This window comes from Acanthochromis polyacanthus, chromosome 7 (genome assembly GCF_021347895.1).
Source record: "Acanthochromis polyacanthus isolate Apoly-LR-REF ecotype Palm Island chromosome 7, KAUST_Apoly_ChrSc, whole genome shotgun sequence".
Classification (NCBI taxonomy): Eukaryota; Metazoa; Chordata; class Actinopteri; family Pomacentridae; genus Acanthochromis; species Acanthochromis polyacanthus.
The window spans coordinates 19,862,336-19,878,790 of NC_067119.1; the positions used below are offsets into that span (position 1 = coordinate 19,862,336).

A 16,455-nucleotide genomic window follows, 5' to 3' on the forward strand; every position below is an offset into this window, starting at 1 on the left:
CAAGCAAACAATCACACTTATGACTAAAATTGTATGTATGTATTGTGAGAGATTTTATTTCTTTAAATTCTTGCGCCAGGCCGCAGTATTGATTTATATCTGACGGCTTGTTCTTGCGCCAAACTACAATTGTTTCTTGACAAACGAAAAGCAAAGCAAAAGTCAATTAAAAACAGTCCGATGTTTCTGTAATTGCTGAATCTGCTCCGAAGTTGTCTGACGGGGAGGCAACAGAGGAGGAACCAGGAAAGAGAAAATTCTTTCGCTGTCAGAGCAGAATTGCTGACAGTCAGTGGAGTTAGGGATCAGCCCATCCCCTATAAAAGAGTAAAAGAGAGACAGTAACTCAGCTCAGCCGGGAGTGGAGATCTGACAGCAGTGGAGATCTGACAGCAGCTGGGATATCCGAGGTGCACACCGGACAGGAGTCGGACCTTTTGCAGAGATGATGCTTCTCTTCCTGTTGGTTTTAAGTCTGAGCTTGCAATGCCAGACTGATGCTAGTGAGTCCATCTTCTTTCATCTTACTTTACAACAAATAGCTTTAAATACAGTCATTATTTAGTTGATCTAAAACTATTTTTCTGTCATTTGTTCTCTTCGTCTGCTAAATTTATCAGAAAGTTGATAGAAATGTCTAAGTTGTGTTCCTCAGTTATGTAATAATTTTTTTTTGAAATTCTGTGATACAAGTGAAACATAAAATTTCAAAAAGAAAAGTCGGTGTCCACTACCATCAGTATAAAGAGTGACCCAAACAGTAGCCTAAATTAAACATGAGTTTTTCCTCTTTGTTTTTTTCATTTCAGCGCTGAGCAGGAGCTTCATCGAAAACAAGGTGGAGACTGCAAAGGCCAGAGTAGACGCGGACTACTTGTACTCCAGACAACTGTAAGAACGCAAACCTGTTCACTTTCTGATTCACATGCTTTTTTCACTGATGTATAAAGTCTTTATAGAAACAGCACAGCCGTGGCAAGAAGAGGGATCTCAGACACGACTTTTTGTCTGTTAACCATTACAAAGTTACAATTCTTTGAAGCCTTAAGCTGAAAAAAAGTTGAATTTCTTTTTAAATCAATATCATAATTTTAATCTATTCAAACGGTTTTGTGGTTCAGAGGCTTAAGCTTTTGTATAAATTGTTCCAAGCAATGAAAATAGATACGGCATTTGTATTTCAAATAATGTCACTGGAGATTATCTAAATGAACATGTTGATAATTCTGACCTGTCAACACAACAGTTCCCTTGAACGAGTGAGAAGGGATGCTTCCACCCCCTCGGACTTCCTGCGGCTGATGAAGCAGCCTGAAGGTGTGTCCAGACAGGCCGTGAGGGCAGCGGACTACATGGACTACACCGTGGAGCTCATCACCAAGTCTCTGCAACGGCGCCACAAGCGATCCATCAACGCCACAGGTCAGCATCCACGATGTGTTTTTTGTTTTCAACTTTCCATACAGGTGGCTTCAAGTCGGAGCTAATTTCTTCTCCTCGCCTTTGTTAATTAGATCTACTCTCCGACGAGGACCTGCAGACCATCGCTGAGCTGACAGGCTGCACTCCACTCCAGCGACCGCCTTCCTGTAACACTATTCCGAATTTGAACGTCTTTCGCACTGCAACCAGCGTCTGCAACAATAGGTGAGGCAGCTTTTAACTGGCAGACTTTCCAGTGTTTGCTGTACTCTCTTGGAGACACATAAGATAAACAGTGTACAATGCTGAATTTATTTCTCTTGTCCAGAGTGAACCCTCGCTGGGGATCATCCAACAGACCCTTGACCCGCTGGCTCCCTGCTCAGTATGAGGATGGCATCTCTAGGCCCAGAGGTTGGACCCCAAGTGAAAATATCAACGGATTCATGCTTCCACTGGTAATACACTTAAGAATATCATCTTAGCTGGTTACAAGGTGAAGTAAACTTGCATTTGTGTAAGTTCTTTTTACATGATTCTCACTGTGCTCTCTTCTCAGGCCCGGGCAGTGTCCAACCGTATCGTGGCAGCTAACGATATGGTACCGACTGACCCCCTCTACAGCCACATGGTGACAATCTTTGGGCAGTGGACTGACCACGACCTGTCCTTCACCCCCCACTCTCCTGTCATCCGCTCATTCAACGACGGCATTGACTGCGATGACAGCTGTGAAAACACAGAGCCCTGCTTCCCCATCCAGGTCAGTGTTGTTACATTACTCAGGAAAAGACACGTATGAGGGTGCTTCAAAAAGTTCTCCACCTCACCTGGTAACAAGAGGAGTAACTCCAGTTTTGGGGCACAACTGTTTACCATAACAGTATATAGTCGTGTAGACAGTGATAAAGGACTTTCTAGTATATGGTTATGAACCAAAGTGGGAGTTACACCCCATCTAAAGCACAAACACACGTATACTAAATGCAGTCTGCTTCTTGTCATTCAAACAGATTCCCAGTTTTGACCCCCGCTTTGGCAGGAACTCAAGTGAGTGCATACCTTTCTTCAGGTCAGCACCAGCTTGTGGTTCTGGAGAGACAGGCAGTATCTTTGGCATGAGAAACATCCGTCAGCAGATGAACACCCTCACGGCCTACATGGATGCAGGTCAGGTCTACGGTGCTGATGATGCCAAAGCTCGCTCGCTCCGCAACCTCACGACAGACCAGGGCCTATTGAGGGTCAACACGATGTACACAGACAACGGCCGTGAGCTTCTGCCATTCAGCAGCATGGACCCCAGAATATGTGCCACCCGAGGGCGCATAACTAACGACAGCGATGCAGAGGAGGTGCCCTGTTTTTTGGCAGGTGAGTAGTAACAAATATTCTGACAGCCAATCCTTAAAAGTGTTACAGGTATTCCAAGCAGGGCTGACATTTTTTTCCCCCACATTTTACATGACTTTTCCAGGTGATTCACGTGTAAATGAGAACATTGCGCTGACTTCTGTACACACCCTCATGCTGCGTGAACACAACAGACTTGTCCGTGCCCTGGCTCAACTCAATCCTCACTGGAACGGAGAGAGACTGTACCAAGAAGCCCGCAAAATCATGGGAGCATATTTTCAGGTTAGATAAGAGATTAGTTACATGATAATAATGCAAATACTGGATTAAAGGATGAGATGGTATGCTCACCTATGTTGCAGTTCACTCAATCCATTTTTTGTCTTTCAGGTTATCACTTACAGAGACTATTTACGCCTGATTGTTGGCCCAGACTTCATTGCCTCGCAGCTGTCCACCTACCCTGGGTATAACGAGACTGTGGATTCAAGCATCTCCAATGCGTTTGCCACGGCTGCCTTCCGATTCGCCCACCTCCAGGTTAACGCGTTCATATTCCGTCTGAATGAGACATACCAGGAGCACCCTGAATTCCCCCATGTGATGCTGCACAGAGCTTTCCGAGCACCATGGAGGGTCACCTTTGAAGGTATTGCAAAGAACTTTGATAACTAAAACTTCCACAACCAGACAGTGAATCAGTTGATCAAAAATAAATCATCTCGTGTGTTCCTCAGGTGGTTTGGACCCAATCCTGAGAGGGCTGGTAGGCGCGAGGGCCAAGCTGAACACTCAAGATCAGATGATGAGTGATGAGCTGAGGGAAAGGCTGTTTGAGTTCAACAATCATGTGGCACTGGATCTGGCATCACTGAACTTGCAGAGAGGGCGAGACCATGCACTTCCTGGTAATTATTCAGTCTTTATGCCTTCTTTAAGTCTACTATTAAGTTTGTCCACATACAGTAACTTTTGTTGGTTCTGCTGAATGCACACTATCCTCAACTGTCTGTGGTTCGGTTTAGGCTACAACGAATGGCGCAAGTTCTGTGGACTGTCACAACCACAAAATCTGTCACAGTTGGCAGAAGTGCTGAACAACACAGACCTGGCCACGAGGCTGCTGGATCTCTATGGCACAACCGACAACATTGATCTGTGGCTGGGAGGTGTGTCTGAGCCGTTTGTCAGAGGAGGAAGAGTTGGACCCCTGTTCGCCTGTCTCATTTCAACACAGTTCCAAAAGATCCGTGAGGGAGACCGGTAAGGAAACAGGAAATTATCCAGCTGGCACTACCAACGATGTGAAGTTAGCTCCGTGAGCCACACATGTAGATTCACAGAATTCAACCTTCAACAAACTGTCCAATTTCAGATTCTGGTGGGAGAATGACGGTGTCTTCACTGAGGCTCAGAGGGAGTCCCTGGCAGAAACATCACTTGCCAGGATCATCTGTGACAACACCGGCATCACTGAAGTACCTGAGAGACCTCTGCTGTTCCGACCTCGAGGCAGTGGTTACACTCAGTGCATGGACATCCCAGCCTTTGACCTGAGTCCATGGCAGGAGAACAGTGAGTCATGCTTTGAACTGTGTAAATCAGCGCCAACTTTGAAATTTTGAAAATACTGATTTTTGCCTTTATTTTTCTGTAGATACCTCACCTGGATCCCCTGGAAGCCAAGGTAAATCTAGCATTCCCTGTCCTACTAGCAGTACATATTAAATTGATATACTAGGAATGTTGCTGGAAAACACTGTGATGAGAAGGTTCATTTTGTGTAACTTCAATTCAGTTTTACTTACATAGCACTACTTCACAATGTATGTCATCAAAAGGCTTTTCACAGAGTAAAGTGAAGAACTTACAGAATCATACAGGGAGACCCAACAAATCCAGAGTTTCCTTTGCTTCGCATTCAGCAACACCTTAGTAGAACTTCTTGTAAGTGCATTTTAAAAATACTGATTTTTCCCTTTGATATTTTTTGTTAAACAGGCCCTCCTGGACCCAGAGGACCTACAGGTAAATCATATTTCTGACAATATTATCCATGAATATTAAAACTGATATACTAAAAACATAATGAAATACTGTAATGGGAACATTCTTTTAAAATATTTACTCTCGCCTTTTGGCACAGGACCCAGAGGACCACCTGGCCCCAGAGGACCTCCCGGCCCCCCTGGACCTTCTTCCAGCACGCACAAAGTGGCCTTCTCTATGCGACTGATAAACAACTACCCCAAATCTGGTCAACCCATTGTCTTCACCCAGGAAGTCTTCAATGAACAGAAGTCCTACAACAATAAAACTGGGTATTTTATCTGTGAGTACCCAGGTGTTTATGAGTTTACATTCTACTGTAGGATCAGCCAATATGGCGCTAAATTGGATCTGATGCTTAACAATACCCGGGTTGTGCATTCGTATACCACCCGGCAAAGAGGTTTCCTCACAGCCAGTGGAGGCATCATCCTTAAGCTTGCGAAGGGAGACAAAGTCTGGCTGGTGGCTCACCATAGAGGTAACGGTCTTCTCAGAGACAGTGTTTTCAATGGGCATCTTCTCTTTGAATAGAGCTGCTCTGCCTGCTGCCCCACAACACTCAAAACCCTGCAAGAAATCAGTAGTTTTGTCCACTTCATTCTATTTATCACAACTCTTAGATGCTTCCAACCCTTCTTTTGTAGTTTGCTACTGTCAGAAGCCCATAGATTGAGAGTTACCTCACTCCAAAGCAACATCTGTCTTAAAATGGAATTCTACTTTTGCTGTGAACCTTGCTGAAAAAAAGCACAATATTGTATACCATATGACTTTGCTTTACTGTTTTAAAGCTTTGTATTGAATGAAGGCACACACATAATTGCACAAATGTACAAGAAACAGGAAGGATAACTGATTATACATATTTAATGAAGTACAAAAAACAATGTGAACATTTAAAAAATAATTTGGTATATTTTCTTTTGAATTAATCATTTTATTGTATTTTGCAAACTTTTACAAATGGTTGCTTTACAGCTTTTGTTTGACAAATGAATGTAAATCATCAGGTAAGCCTTGCATAAGAAGAAATTGAGTTAGAGCTACAACTTTAAACTGATTCTTTTTGGGTCAAACTTTTGTTTGAATGTATAATTTTAAGTCATTTTAAGTTTGAAAGTAATACATACATGTTGCATATTAATCTCTGACTGTGGATTATGGTACAGAACTCTGTTTTAGGAGATAAAGCCATTTGTTTGGCAACTTAGAAAACCCTCAGCTGTCAGTGTGTTCCTAACCAGACCAGTAGATGGCACTGATATACCAGTTTTTAAGGGAGGAAAGGCAGACACAAGAACAACCACCTTTGGATTAATTTCAGTCACTGCACTACACACAGGACATAATACTTGCTGTTCAGTTAAAGTGTTGATTTTTAATTAATGCCATGCAAAAAATGTGATAAAATAAAATTGATTGAACCCTTACATACTTGCATTGTTGTACTTTGTGACAGATTCAGTGAAACTAAAGCTAATAATCAAGTTGGTTTATCATTTTGAGTTAAATTAAGAGAGTGTATTTTAGGAGAACATTCATTTAGATCGCATTGCTATATTATGTTTTTAAGAATGCTATTTTCACTTTAAAACCTTCATATTTAGTGTAAATGTACTGCTGGGAGAACTCCTGTTCAGTGCTTTGTGAGTTCTTATTTTTTCTCAGCAGCAGGGCCAGCCGCTGGCATAAACGCTCTATGTCGTTGTTTATAGCCACATCCACTCGAGGGAGGCCACACCACAATAAGTGTGTGATTCGCATTTTGTCCCTGTCTTCATGGGCGTAACGGACGCGGGGTACGCTTGGGACATGTCCCCTGCACTTTCCACATCTGTCCCCTCTGTCCCCCGCACTTTTTTCAGCCGTTACAACAGCCAAACCCGTTATTAGCATCCAGTAACGTGTTTTCCCGAGCCGTCTTTGAATGCACCATGAGCGCATGCTAACGCAGGTGTTCCACAGGAGACGTGCTGCTGTGCTGAGCAGTGCTGAACGTGCGTCTGGAGTAATGTTTAGCAAACCAGCCAGAGCCAGCAAGAAGCAAAAAACTTTACACAGTTCTTTCCAAACAAACCGTGTAAGTTGTGTGACCTTGTTGGATGCAAACAATGTTAGACTTGTTAGCTAAATGATGACAAGGTAAAACGTGGCAATATATCAATATGTTAAGCTAGTTAACAATAATTCAAATGTGGTTGCCTCTGTTACATTACTGCTAATTAGTTTATTCTTGGAATAAACCCAGTCCTCTTTAATTTCTGGGCAGACGATGTGCTCACAATTGCTCTCCATGTATTTAAGTCTTTTGGTCCCAAAAGAGGAGAGTCAGGGAGGAGAAAAAAGAATAGGCTATCTATGGTATAAATTTACAACTATGTTTTTTACTCCTTCTCTTTCTAATTCTATCTCAGAATTTTGATTTTCAGATTTTTAATGATTATTTCCATAACAAAGAGCAGAGTCAGGCAGGAGATGGACCAGAGGCGGTGGCCAGCAGTAATGTTGACCATGCAGGGTCTGCAGAGGTGGGAAAAAAAAATACAAGTGGCTGAGAAAAAAATATGTATCTATGGGTTAAAGTGATTTTGAGGTTAAATTCTACTGCAATTTTTACTCTTCCTAATGCTATTTCAGAAATTTTCTTACCACATTTTTTATGTTTATTGCCGTAACAGAAAGAGCAGAGTCAGGGAGGAGATGGATCAGAGGCCAGCAGCAGGGACAAGGATGTCGGGTCTTTACAGGTAAGGAGAGATTATAACTTCCTGAAAATAAGATATCTATTGCAGGGAGAAACCAGGCAGTACTGATCATTTCATGTTCAGTGTTTGGCACCTTTGGCTACTCGTCCAGTAGATGTTCAAGGGACATTGTTGTCAACTCAGCTAGAGCTTGGCCACTAAAACTTTAGATTTTATAGTTTAAAGTTTTATGCTTTATAGTTTAAAGAACTAGCCTAGTTGGTCCCCTGGTATTGTACTGTGGCTGTTAGGGATTATGTGGTTCTTTAGCCACTAAGGACGGTGCAATTAAATGTAAGAGAATGATAAATCGCTCTGAAAAATTTGTCCCCCTCACTTCTGAGATGGTGGTTACGCCCATGCCTGTCTTTATTCCAATAAAACATAAATCGTCATGGTAACATAGCAATTTAAACTGGCTTATTAGAAAACTATACGGGAAAAATACAGGAAAGAAAAAATAAACCAGCAGTCACTTGGTGACTCCATGCTTCGTGTGTAAGTTAGGCTACTGTGACACCACAGCACCATTTCAAACTGGATTGATTACACTGGTCTGGAGAAGCCACAGATGGAAAAGCAGTAGCACTAGAGATGGCATCATGGCTCCAAAAAGGAAGTTCAGGAGTGGGCTGAATATTTGCTGTCAATCATGTGCATGTGTGTTTTAACCCAATTACAAGCTGTGCATGTGATTTGGTAGTTGCCCTGTGCATGTTTTGGGGCCACAAAAAAAATCTTGCTTTGGGCCACCAAAGTCCTCGGGCCGGCCCTGCTCAGCAGGAATGTGTGTAGGAGACAGAGTGAGGTGCACTGTCTGTTTGAGTGTGTGTATGTGTTGCAGAGGCGGTGCTTCACTTAGAGTGGGCGTGTGCACGTTTGGAAGGTTGTGCATAAAGGTGCGCACTTACCTGTGACACATAGGGAGAGTCACGTTCGGGCATAGCCGTATTTTTTGTTGACCGCGTTTCATTTTTTCATACCCAATTTTTACAGTTTAGTTATATGTTTTTTTCATGTCACGTCGCTCATACTGCTGCGCTCTGATAGCTGTCTTTTGTCCTGCAATAAATGCACCAAACGTATTTGAGGATCTGAGCGTATTTGTACCTATAAAACTTCTTGCGCGTCACAAATGTATGAACCAAGGACCCGACCTCACACTCTCAGCGGCTACAAGGCTTGGTAAGGGGAAGCCGCAACAATGTGTACATGCAAAGTTTCTGCTAAAATGATAACGCATCCTGTAGACAATAAAACTATAATACCATTAAGCAGGGGCATCACCAGACCTAATACTGTACTGGGGCACCCCTGGGACACAAAGCATTCATGAGAGTGCGCAAAGTGTGCGAGAAAAAAAAAACATATTCAGCACTTATTCACATAAAAAAAAAACTAAATAGTTCTTTGAACCATTCAATAATATCAGACTATGCTGTTGTCTAGATCTTTGATTAACCATCTGAAATGTACTGCGGTAATGCATTTGGCCTACTTGTGCACTTCACTCTCGACTTCTAAACCATTACTGATAAATGCAAATAGGAATGTTTCTGGTGAAAAATACAGAAATTTTACTATTTTTTCTGGCAACAAAACCAGATGCTTTAGCTGAAGCCATTTTTCTGGTGACAACACAAGAGTCTTTTAGTCAAAGACAAACCGATTAACAAGACAAGTCTGTGCTATTTTTCTGTGAAATAAACTTGAATGGTTTAAACATTTGGCTCACGACTTGATGATAGGGAAAAATGTTTTTCTTCCTGAAGATAGACCATTTGAGAACCACTGCACCATCCATAGGCTGTATCTGTCAACTAACACAAGCTTACTCAAAATCATCATTGATGCAGAGGTCCTGAGCAGAACCAGCAGACCATAACCAACATTATGTTTCATGCTGATTAAACTCACTGGAAATTCCCCCGAAGCTTGTACAGCAAATTAATATGGTTTGTCCTGATACAAGGATAAGATAAGTAATAAAGAAGAAAAATATGTACACACACACACACACACACACACATATATATGCTTAGAAGAGTAAAGAGGAAAAGAAACCCAAATTAGGGGAAAAGTGGGACACGCAGAGTTCACACAAATCAACAAAAATCTGAAAATTTCCAGTATTATTTACAGGTGATATTTATACATTAAAAGACCTTGAGCTGCTGCTGTTAAACAGTCTGACAGCAGCAGGTATGAATGACCTGTGGTAGTGCTCCCTCCTTGATGGTGGCGGCAGTAGTTAGTCAGTCTGCTACTGAAGGAGCTTTGAGCAGCTCCTTCAGTGTGGTGGAGGGGGTGAGAGGCGTTGTGAATAACGTAAGCTAACTTAGCATTAACTGAAGACAGACTTATGTTGCCTAGCTAGCTAGGACTTACCTCTCTCATTCCTCGCTGCTTTATCCCTGCTGCGGGCGAATAACTTTCTGATATCCATCTAGGAGTTACAGTTCGAGTCAAACCAAAATCAAAAAATTATATTTAACAAGTTGTCGGCTAACGTTACCTACCTCACGCAGTGATTCTCATCGCCTCTCTCTCTCTCTCTCTCTCTCTCTCTCTCTCTCTCTCGACTTCAGTTGATCAGCTGAAGTCGCTACACGTGAATTAATTACCATATTAATTAGCTAGGGTGACCATATTCTGTTTCTCTGAAAAGAGGACACACTTCCAGCTCCCGCGCGAAAAATTTTCAGGGGACTTTCTGTGCTTCAAACTCAGTTAAACAGATATGCTGAATTCCCCAGAAAAGAACACTTTACCTGGATATACAGAAAAATAGCCCAAAACACTCACAAACAGTTGCTTTATAAATAATATATTTATTAAATTAAAGCAATTCTCCTAAACAATATAATCAGTCACATACAAATATGGCATGCTCTAGTCTTTAATAGTTATTGACTCAAGTTGTGTAGGAACACATGTATTCAGATGTTTAACAAAATAAGAAATAATCATCTCTCTTAAGTCTGACACTTACACCAGAAAAGTGAGGTAGAGTACCATTCTTCAAAATAACCTCCCAATTATCAATTATGTAAAAATAGAAATAATGCCTCAAAATATTAAACAAAAAGAAAAAAGAGAGGTAGCCTATTTTTCAATGTTCAGTTAGCCCATTCTTCAAAATAATGTGTCTAATGGCAAATGAAAAAAATATAGAAATAATGCCTCAAGTCAACAGTCCTTTTTTTCCTTCTTTTTCCTTTTCTTATTAGCTATAAGTCCCAGCTTTGCAGACTGTACATTCTGCCTCCCATTTGAGACGACCCGGATGAAAACAGGGGTACTTTTTTCGCATTTCATCAGTGAAATGACATTTGCGTTTCGGCATTTTTTTTCGGTTCGAGTGCTCTCTCGCAGTGTGCCTACCTGCCTGTCAGCCTGTGAGCAAGCGAATCTCCAGCGCCGTGGCGCGCGCCGGCGCTTCAGAGACGCGGCGCTGGCGCTCTGCAGTGTGTGTAGTCGAAATTGTCTGATAGAAGAGAATGGGTTCTAAGTGCTGCAGTACGATTCAAGAGCGCGGCGCTGTGCGGCGCAGCGGTTTCGCGTTATGTGGAATTTAGGGGATCAAAAACCCGGACATTTGAAGGACTTTATAAACGCCAGCCGGACAGGCCGGACAGCCTCTCAAAAGAGGACATGTCCGGGCAAAAGAGGATGTATGGTCACCCTAAATTAGCCATGTGCACATTGTTTGAGTGGAGTGAATACAGTAGCAATGAATTACCATACTAAGTAGTATGTGCGCTGTAGACTTAAAACTCCGAAGTGATTTTTATTTTTTTTTATTGGTGAAATTTTTACTGGGGCACGTGACCCAGTGAAAACTGTCTGGCAGCGCGGCTGCCATTAAGAGATGTTCAAGAACAAACAACAATTACAATATGGCATAGAGAAGCCAGCTTAAAAACAGGTAAAGAGATACATAAGGACCTGAATTAGGATGTGTTTACCTTCAGTACTTTAATGTTCTGACAGTCCACAGTCTACTATGACTTGTTATATTGTAATGAATTCAGGCTAAGGTCTTCATCATTTGGAAGTAAGACAGTTCTGTCATATTCAGCATCACGTTATAATAATCCTACAGGTCCCATAGTGCAGTTGCATATCATTTATATATATTATTTATCACTTGTCCTTTCATTTAGACAGGCTTCAATAATTCATCTTTTAATAATAAGTTTCAATTGTTTGAAGTAACTCCTAAGAGTCATCAAGTTACTGAAACAGTAATCATATATAGCTGGGCTTTATTTAGTCCAGTTTCAGGGCCTTATTCTTGTGCATTCTGGTTCATTGAAGACCAAGTTTTTGCTTTCTCAATTGAGTGTGTTAAACTTTTAGTTCATGCTTGACAGATCTGAACACTGTAACACCATTTTTGGTGTCATTTATATCTTTGTGGGCTGGGCACTTGTATGTGCACAATACAACAAATACAGTAATAACAAAATAAGTAAGTGGGACACTGAAATCACTGAAAGTGCAGGACCATAAATGCAGCACCTGTGATTTTATGGTATCTCAGGTTATGGTATCTGCAGTGAAGGTGAAAAGTTTAAAATAATGTGCCGAGCAGATGTTAAACTGCGCTGATATTATAGAACCAATTTAGCAGAAAACTCAAACGTCTCATTTCATGAAAATGTTCTAACCTGTTGTTTTCTGTGCCATAAGTTTTAAATTTGTGGATCCTACCAACCGAGTTTTTTGGAGCTTGACTTCTCTTGGATGTTTACCTTCTTAGTGCGATGAAGTATCATTGTCTCTTAGCTTTTTCAATCAGATTTTTCATCTTTGCTGTGCTTGCTACTACGTTTTAAAACCACCATAAGAGAGATTTATATCTGTGTCACAGCTGAAGCTAAATCTGTTCAGTTACAAAGTTCAGTAGTCTTATATCACCTACAAAACAGCAGTATTAGATTGGAAGTATTTATAATATGACTGCTTATATATAAACAAAAAAAATCCTGCATGTCAGAAAGATTTAGATTTTATTTGTCATTCAGTTCATAAAAATGTACTTTATAATTCTAGATAACTATGAAGAATTATGTAAACCCTTGCAAATGTAGCCTGGTTGAATAGCTTGGATTGCACTTGTATAAAGAATCAAACAAATAAATATTAATTAGGGTTAGCAGGAAACTCTTAGTCTCCCTGCATCCTTCAAGTGACTTTTCTCTCTTTTTTTTGTTCACTCACACCACATTAGTCACGTTAGAGCTCCTGTAAGACAGTGTAAATACTACAAACAACAGTCTACATAATACTGCAAAAACATGTTTCCACAATGATTATGTGATTACATAATGTTTTGCAATGGCATCTTTTCTTTGATGTTGTGACAGTAAACAAACAGGAAGTCAGTTCTTTATTTACTGGTAAGAGGCTGCAGACAGGCACTGATGGCAACTATGAGGAAACACTATAAAATAGCAGACTTTCCACCTGTAGAGAAGTGAGCCAAAAAAGAGCAAGATGTGGATGACGTTGTCTCCTAATTGATTTCCCCAAATAGCACGAGAATGCAACTGATAACTCACCAGAATTGTCAAACTATAAATGTTTTGTAAGTAAGAAGGAGTAGAGAAAATCCCTCTCCACAATCCATCCTTGATGTTGTCATGCCAGACACTCCCAGTGAAGCAGGAAGCCACTGAAGTTGCGTGTCTTTGTTTGTCTCGTGCATAACACATCAGCTACACATCTTTCAGTCAAATAGTTCATTTCCCAAAAAGACCAGCCGGGAATCTGTCTAGAGACTCCCACGAACATTCCCACCATCACTTCTTCATATCTTAGATATTTACAGGTTGATGAACTGAGATGATTTCCTTATTACACACACGGTAGCACGTTTCCCACATGACTGGGGATGCCGAAATAACTTTTATTTAATTAAATGTTTAAATGATGAAATTGCAATCCCTCATCTGTATCTTGAAGTCATCATTTTTAAAGTCCAGCTTGACAGATACGTTGTTTGAATTGTTTTGTTTCTACAGACTGTGATGCTATATAAATATTTCCATTCAAGAACAATAAAAATTGCTTTCTTCACATTAACAACGCAGTTTATTTTGTATTGTTGAGGCAAAAAATATCCTTTCACACGTGGCTCACATTGGATAACTCACACAAACTACTAGAAAAAACATGTTGCACAAAGAATGAGGGTAGTTTTCCTGTTTAACTGTGAATGTTGGTGATAGTATAAATTTTTTACACAATATTTCAATTGACTGGATCATTAAGTATTGACAGAGGATATATTATGTGGTGTTGAGCTTGTCAGTTCAATCCCACTAAATTATATCTAATATGGATGTTACTGCTTGTTGTCATGGAGATAATGTTGTCTAAAGATGTAATCCACATCAGTCCAGTGATAATCTCATTAGCTAATGGCTGATTAATGACCACTTCAATTTCTTTTAGCTTGGTCCAGTGGCTCCCAAACTACAGCACGGACTCACTGTAACAGATGAGCTGCTATGATAATTATTAATTATTATTAAACCCATTTTTGAAAGGTCAGAATGGAAAGGAAGGAGGATTAATATCGTTGAAACTTACAGTAGCTTAGGCTCTTGATAATAGACTACCTGCATTTGATGCCGGAATTGATGATATAACTTTGTGTAATGTTACTTGGCACACAGCACTGAACGCCGATGAACTTGTTAAGAAGCAAATTCCTTTAATTCATCAGATGCTTCATATGGGCACACCCCCTGCCAGTCAGCCAGTGGTGAAACTGGATTTTACATCTTTGCAGGCCTTAATCAAAGCACCTGGCAGCAATAATTAAATTTGTCCGTCAATGAAGCATCTCAAAAACACACCCATCATTCCTGGCAGTGACTTAACCTCAACATCTAAAATCAACATTCTTGATCACTGAAGAGATGATGAAGAGATGCCGTAGGTCATTGTGTTAGTGTTAGCATCATTGTCCAGTGTCAACACACAGACTAAACAGAAAAAGCATCCATGCAAGGCAAACAGGCAGACGATTTTTATCCGCTTCCTCTGCGTTTCTCTGCAAATCTTAAAATTGAGCAGGTGAAGAAATCAAATAATCAGGATCCAAGATGTGATGTGTTTTGACTGTACAGCATTTTTGGTCAACTTTTGCTGGTTTTCAATGTGCTTTTTAAATACATTTGACATTAATTTGTAACTCCAATCAAACAAATAAATATTAATTAGGGTTAGCAGGAAACTCTTGGTCTCCCTGCATCCTCCCTGCAGATTGTCAGTTCAGTATGCCTAATCCCACTAAATTATATCTAAATGTATCTCAGTGTAAACACACAGACTAAACAGAAAAAGCATCCATGCAAGGCAAACAGGCAGACGATTTTTATCCGCTTCCTCTGCGTTTCTCTGCAAATCTTAAAATCGAGCAGGTGAACAAATCAAATAATCAGGATCCAAGATGTGATGTGTTTTGACCGTACAGCATTTTGGTCAACTTTTGCTGGTTTTCAATGTCCTTTTTAAATACATTTGACATTAATTTGTAACTCCAGGCTGTAAACCAGCTAAAGCAATATTTGTTAATTGAAATATCTGGAAAACTTATTTAAAATAGAAAGGCAGCAGATCAAAGACAAAGAACGGTTAGTGTTTTTTTATATAGCTTTGTACAAAAATATGGATGATCCTGCATGGTGTCAATCATTACCGATAGTTGTTGTTATTTTTGAAGTTTTACTCTGCATTGGTTAATACAGTTTAATGGTGTGCAAGAAATGTCATTAACTGCTGAGATGGTGCAAGCTGAACTATGATCACATGGACAACAAATAGCAAATACTATCATACAACCAAATCAGTCAAGAAAAGTGTTTGTTTTGTGCAAGAGATTCTGGCTTAATGGATTCCAAAATTTCTTATAATCATTTTATTTTAGGGAAGTTAAGTACCAGTGCTTTTAATGACTGCTAAAATAAGAATCGAAACCTTTGTGCTCTGTACTTTATGCAACAAAAGAGTGAATAATGAGGTCATGCATCACTCAGCACAAGGAGTGTCTCACGTTCCAAACAACTCACCTCATGACCACATGTCTTTCCTGTGATTAAACACTTTCTTTATCAACAAACATCACACGCCAGGCCTTGACCTGGAATCCTCAGGGGAAGAGAAAGAGAGGCCGACCAAAGAACACCTGGAGAAGAGACCTGGAGGCGGACGTCAAGCAGACCGGCTGCACCTGGGGAGAGTTGGAGCAAATCGCCCAGGACCATGGACGCTGGCAGACTGTTGTGAATGGCCTATGCCCCTCTAGGGGATCAAGGCCTAAGAAGAAGAAGAAGTTATCAACAGTGAATTCTAACCAACATGCCCACAGATGGTCTCCTCCATAAAGCAAAATTTTCATTATAGATCTGTCGCTTCAGCTTGGAAAGCTTCTCCAGTTTTTATCTTAAACCCACAACAATGGATAATTTCAAGATTAGCTTATTAATAGTAAGAGTCACAAAACAGCTAGAGCAGAACCAAAGTACTGTACAATTAAAATGCAATTCAAGAGACATGGTAACGTACAATGACTATAAGACAAATCTGAACAAAAGACAATAAAATAATGAAAAATAACACTTGCGATACAACAAAGGATGAGGTCAAGATGTCAAATGTCCAACAGAGAGAAGAATCGAGTTTTCTGCAGTAAATTGTAAGTTTTTGAAACTTTTAAAGTCCAAACAGTTCTCAAGGTGAAAAGGTAAACTGTTCCAGTGATTAGGATCTGCCACTAAGAAGGCTCTATCACCTCTATTTTTAGCAATATTCATTTCAGGAGCCTGGAAAGATTCAGATTCAGACCGATTACATCACAGTTTTCTAG

The 16,455-nt window shown here is 40.4% G+C and overlaps 1 protein-coding gene across 12 annotated transcripts in view; it reads left to right on the plus strand.

Moving 5' to 3' along the window:
* The window catches only part of LOC127534645 (eosinophil peroxidase-like), a 96,171-nt gene that overhangs the window by 44,623 nt on the left and 35,093 nt on the right, over positions 1–16,455 (plus strand). For 3 of the 12 annotated variants that reach the window (XM_051950377.1, XM_051950384.1, XM_051950385.1), the window contains 2 exons: positions 4,436–4,465; positions 4,780–4,806. The exons of 2 other annotated variants lie outside the window; for them this stretch is intronic. In XM_051950377.1, coding sequence (XP_051806337.1) covers positions 4,436–4,465; positions 4,780–4,806 — 57 coding nt within the window. Of the gene's footprint in view, positions 1–304; positions 504–809; positions 892–1,246; positions 1,423–1,514; positions 1,648–1,750; positions 1,881–1,981; positions 2,186–2,435; positions 2,797–2,899; positions 3,061–3,168; positions 3,428–3,515; positions 3,687–3,803; positions 4,042–4,153; positions 4,354–4,435; positions 4,466–4,779; positions 4,807–4,924; positions 6,261–16,455 lie in introns of those variants that run through there. 7 more of the 12 variants (XM_051950382.1, XM_051950383.1, XM_051950375.1 and 4 more) reach the window with 5 other exon arrangements.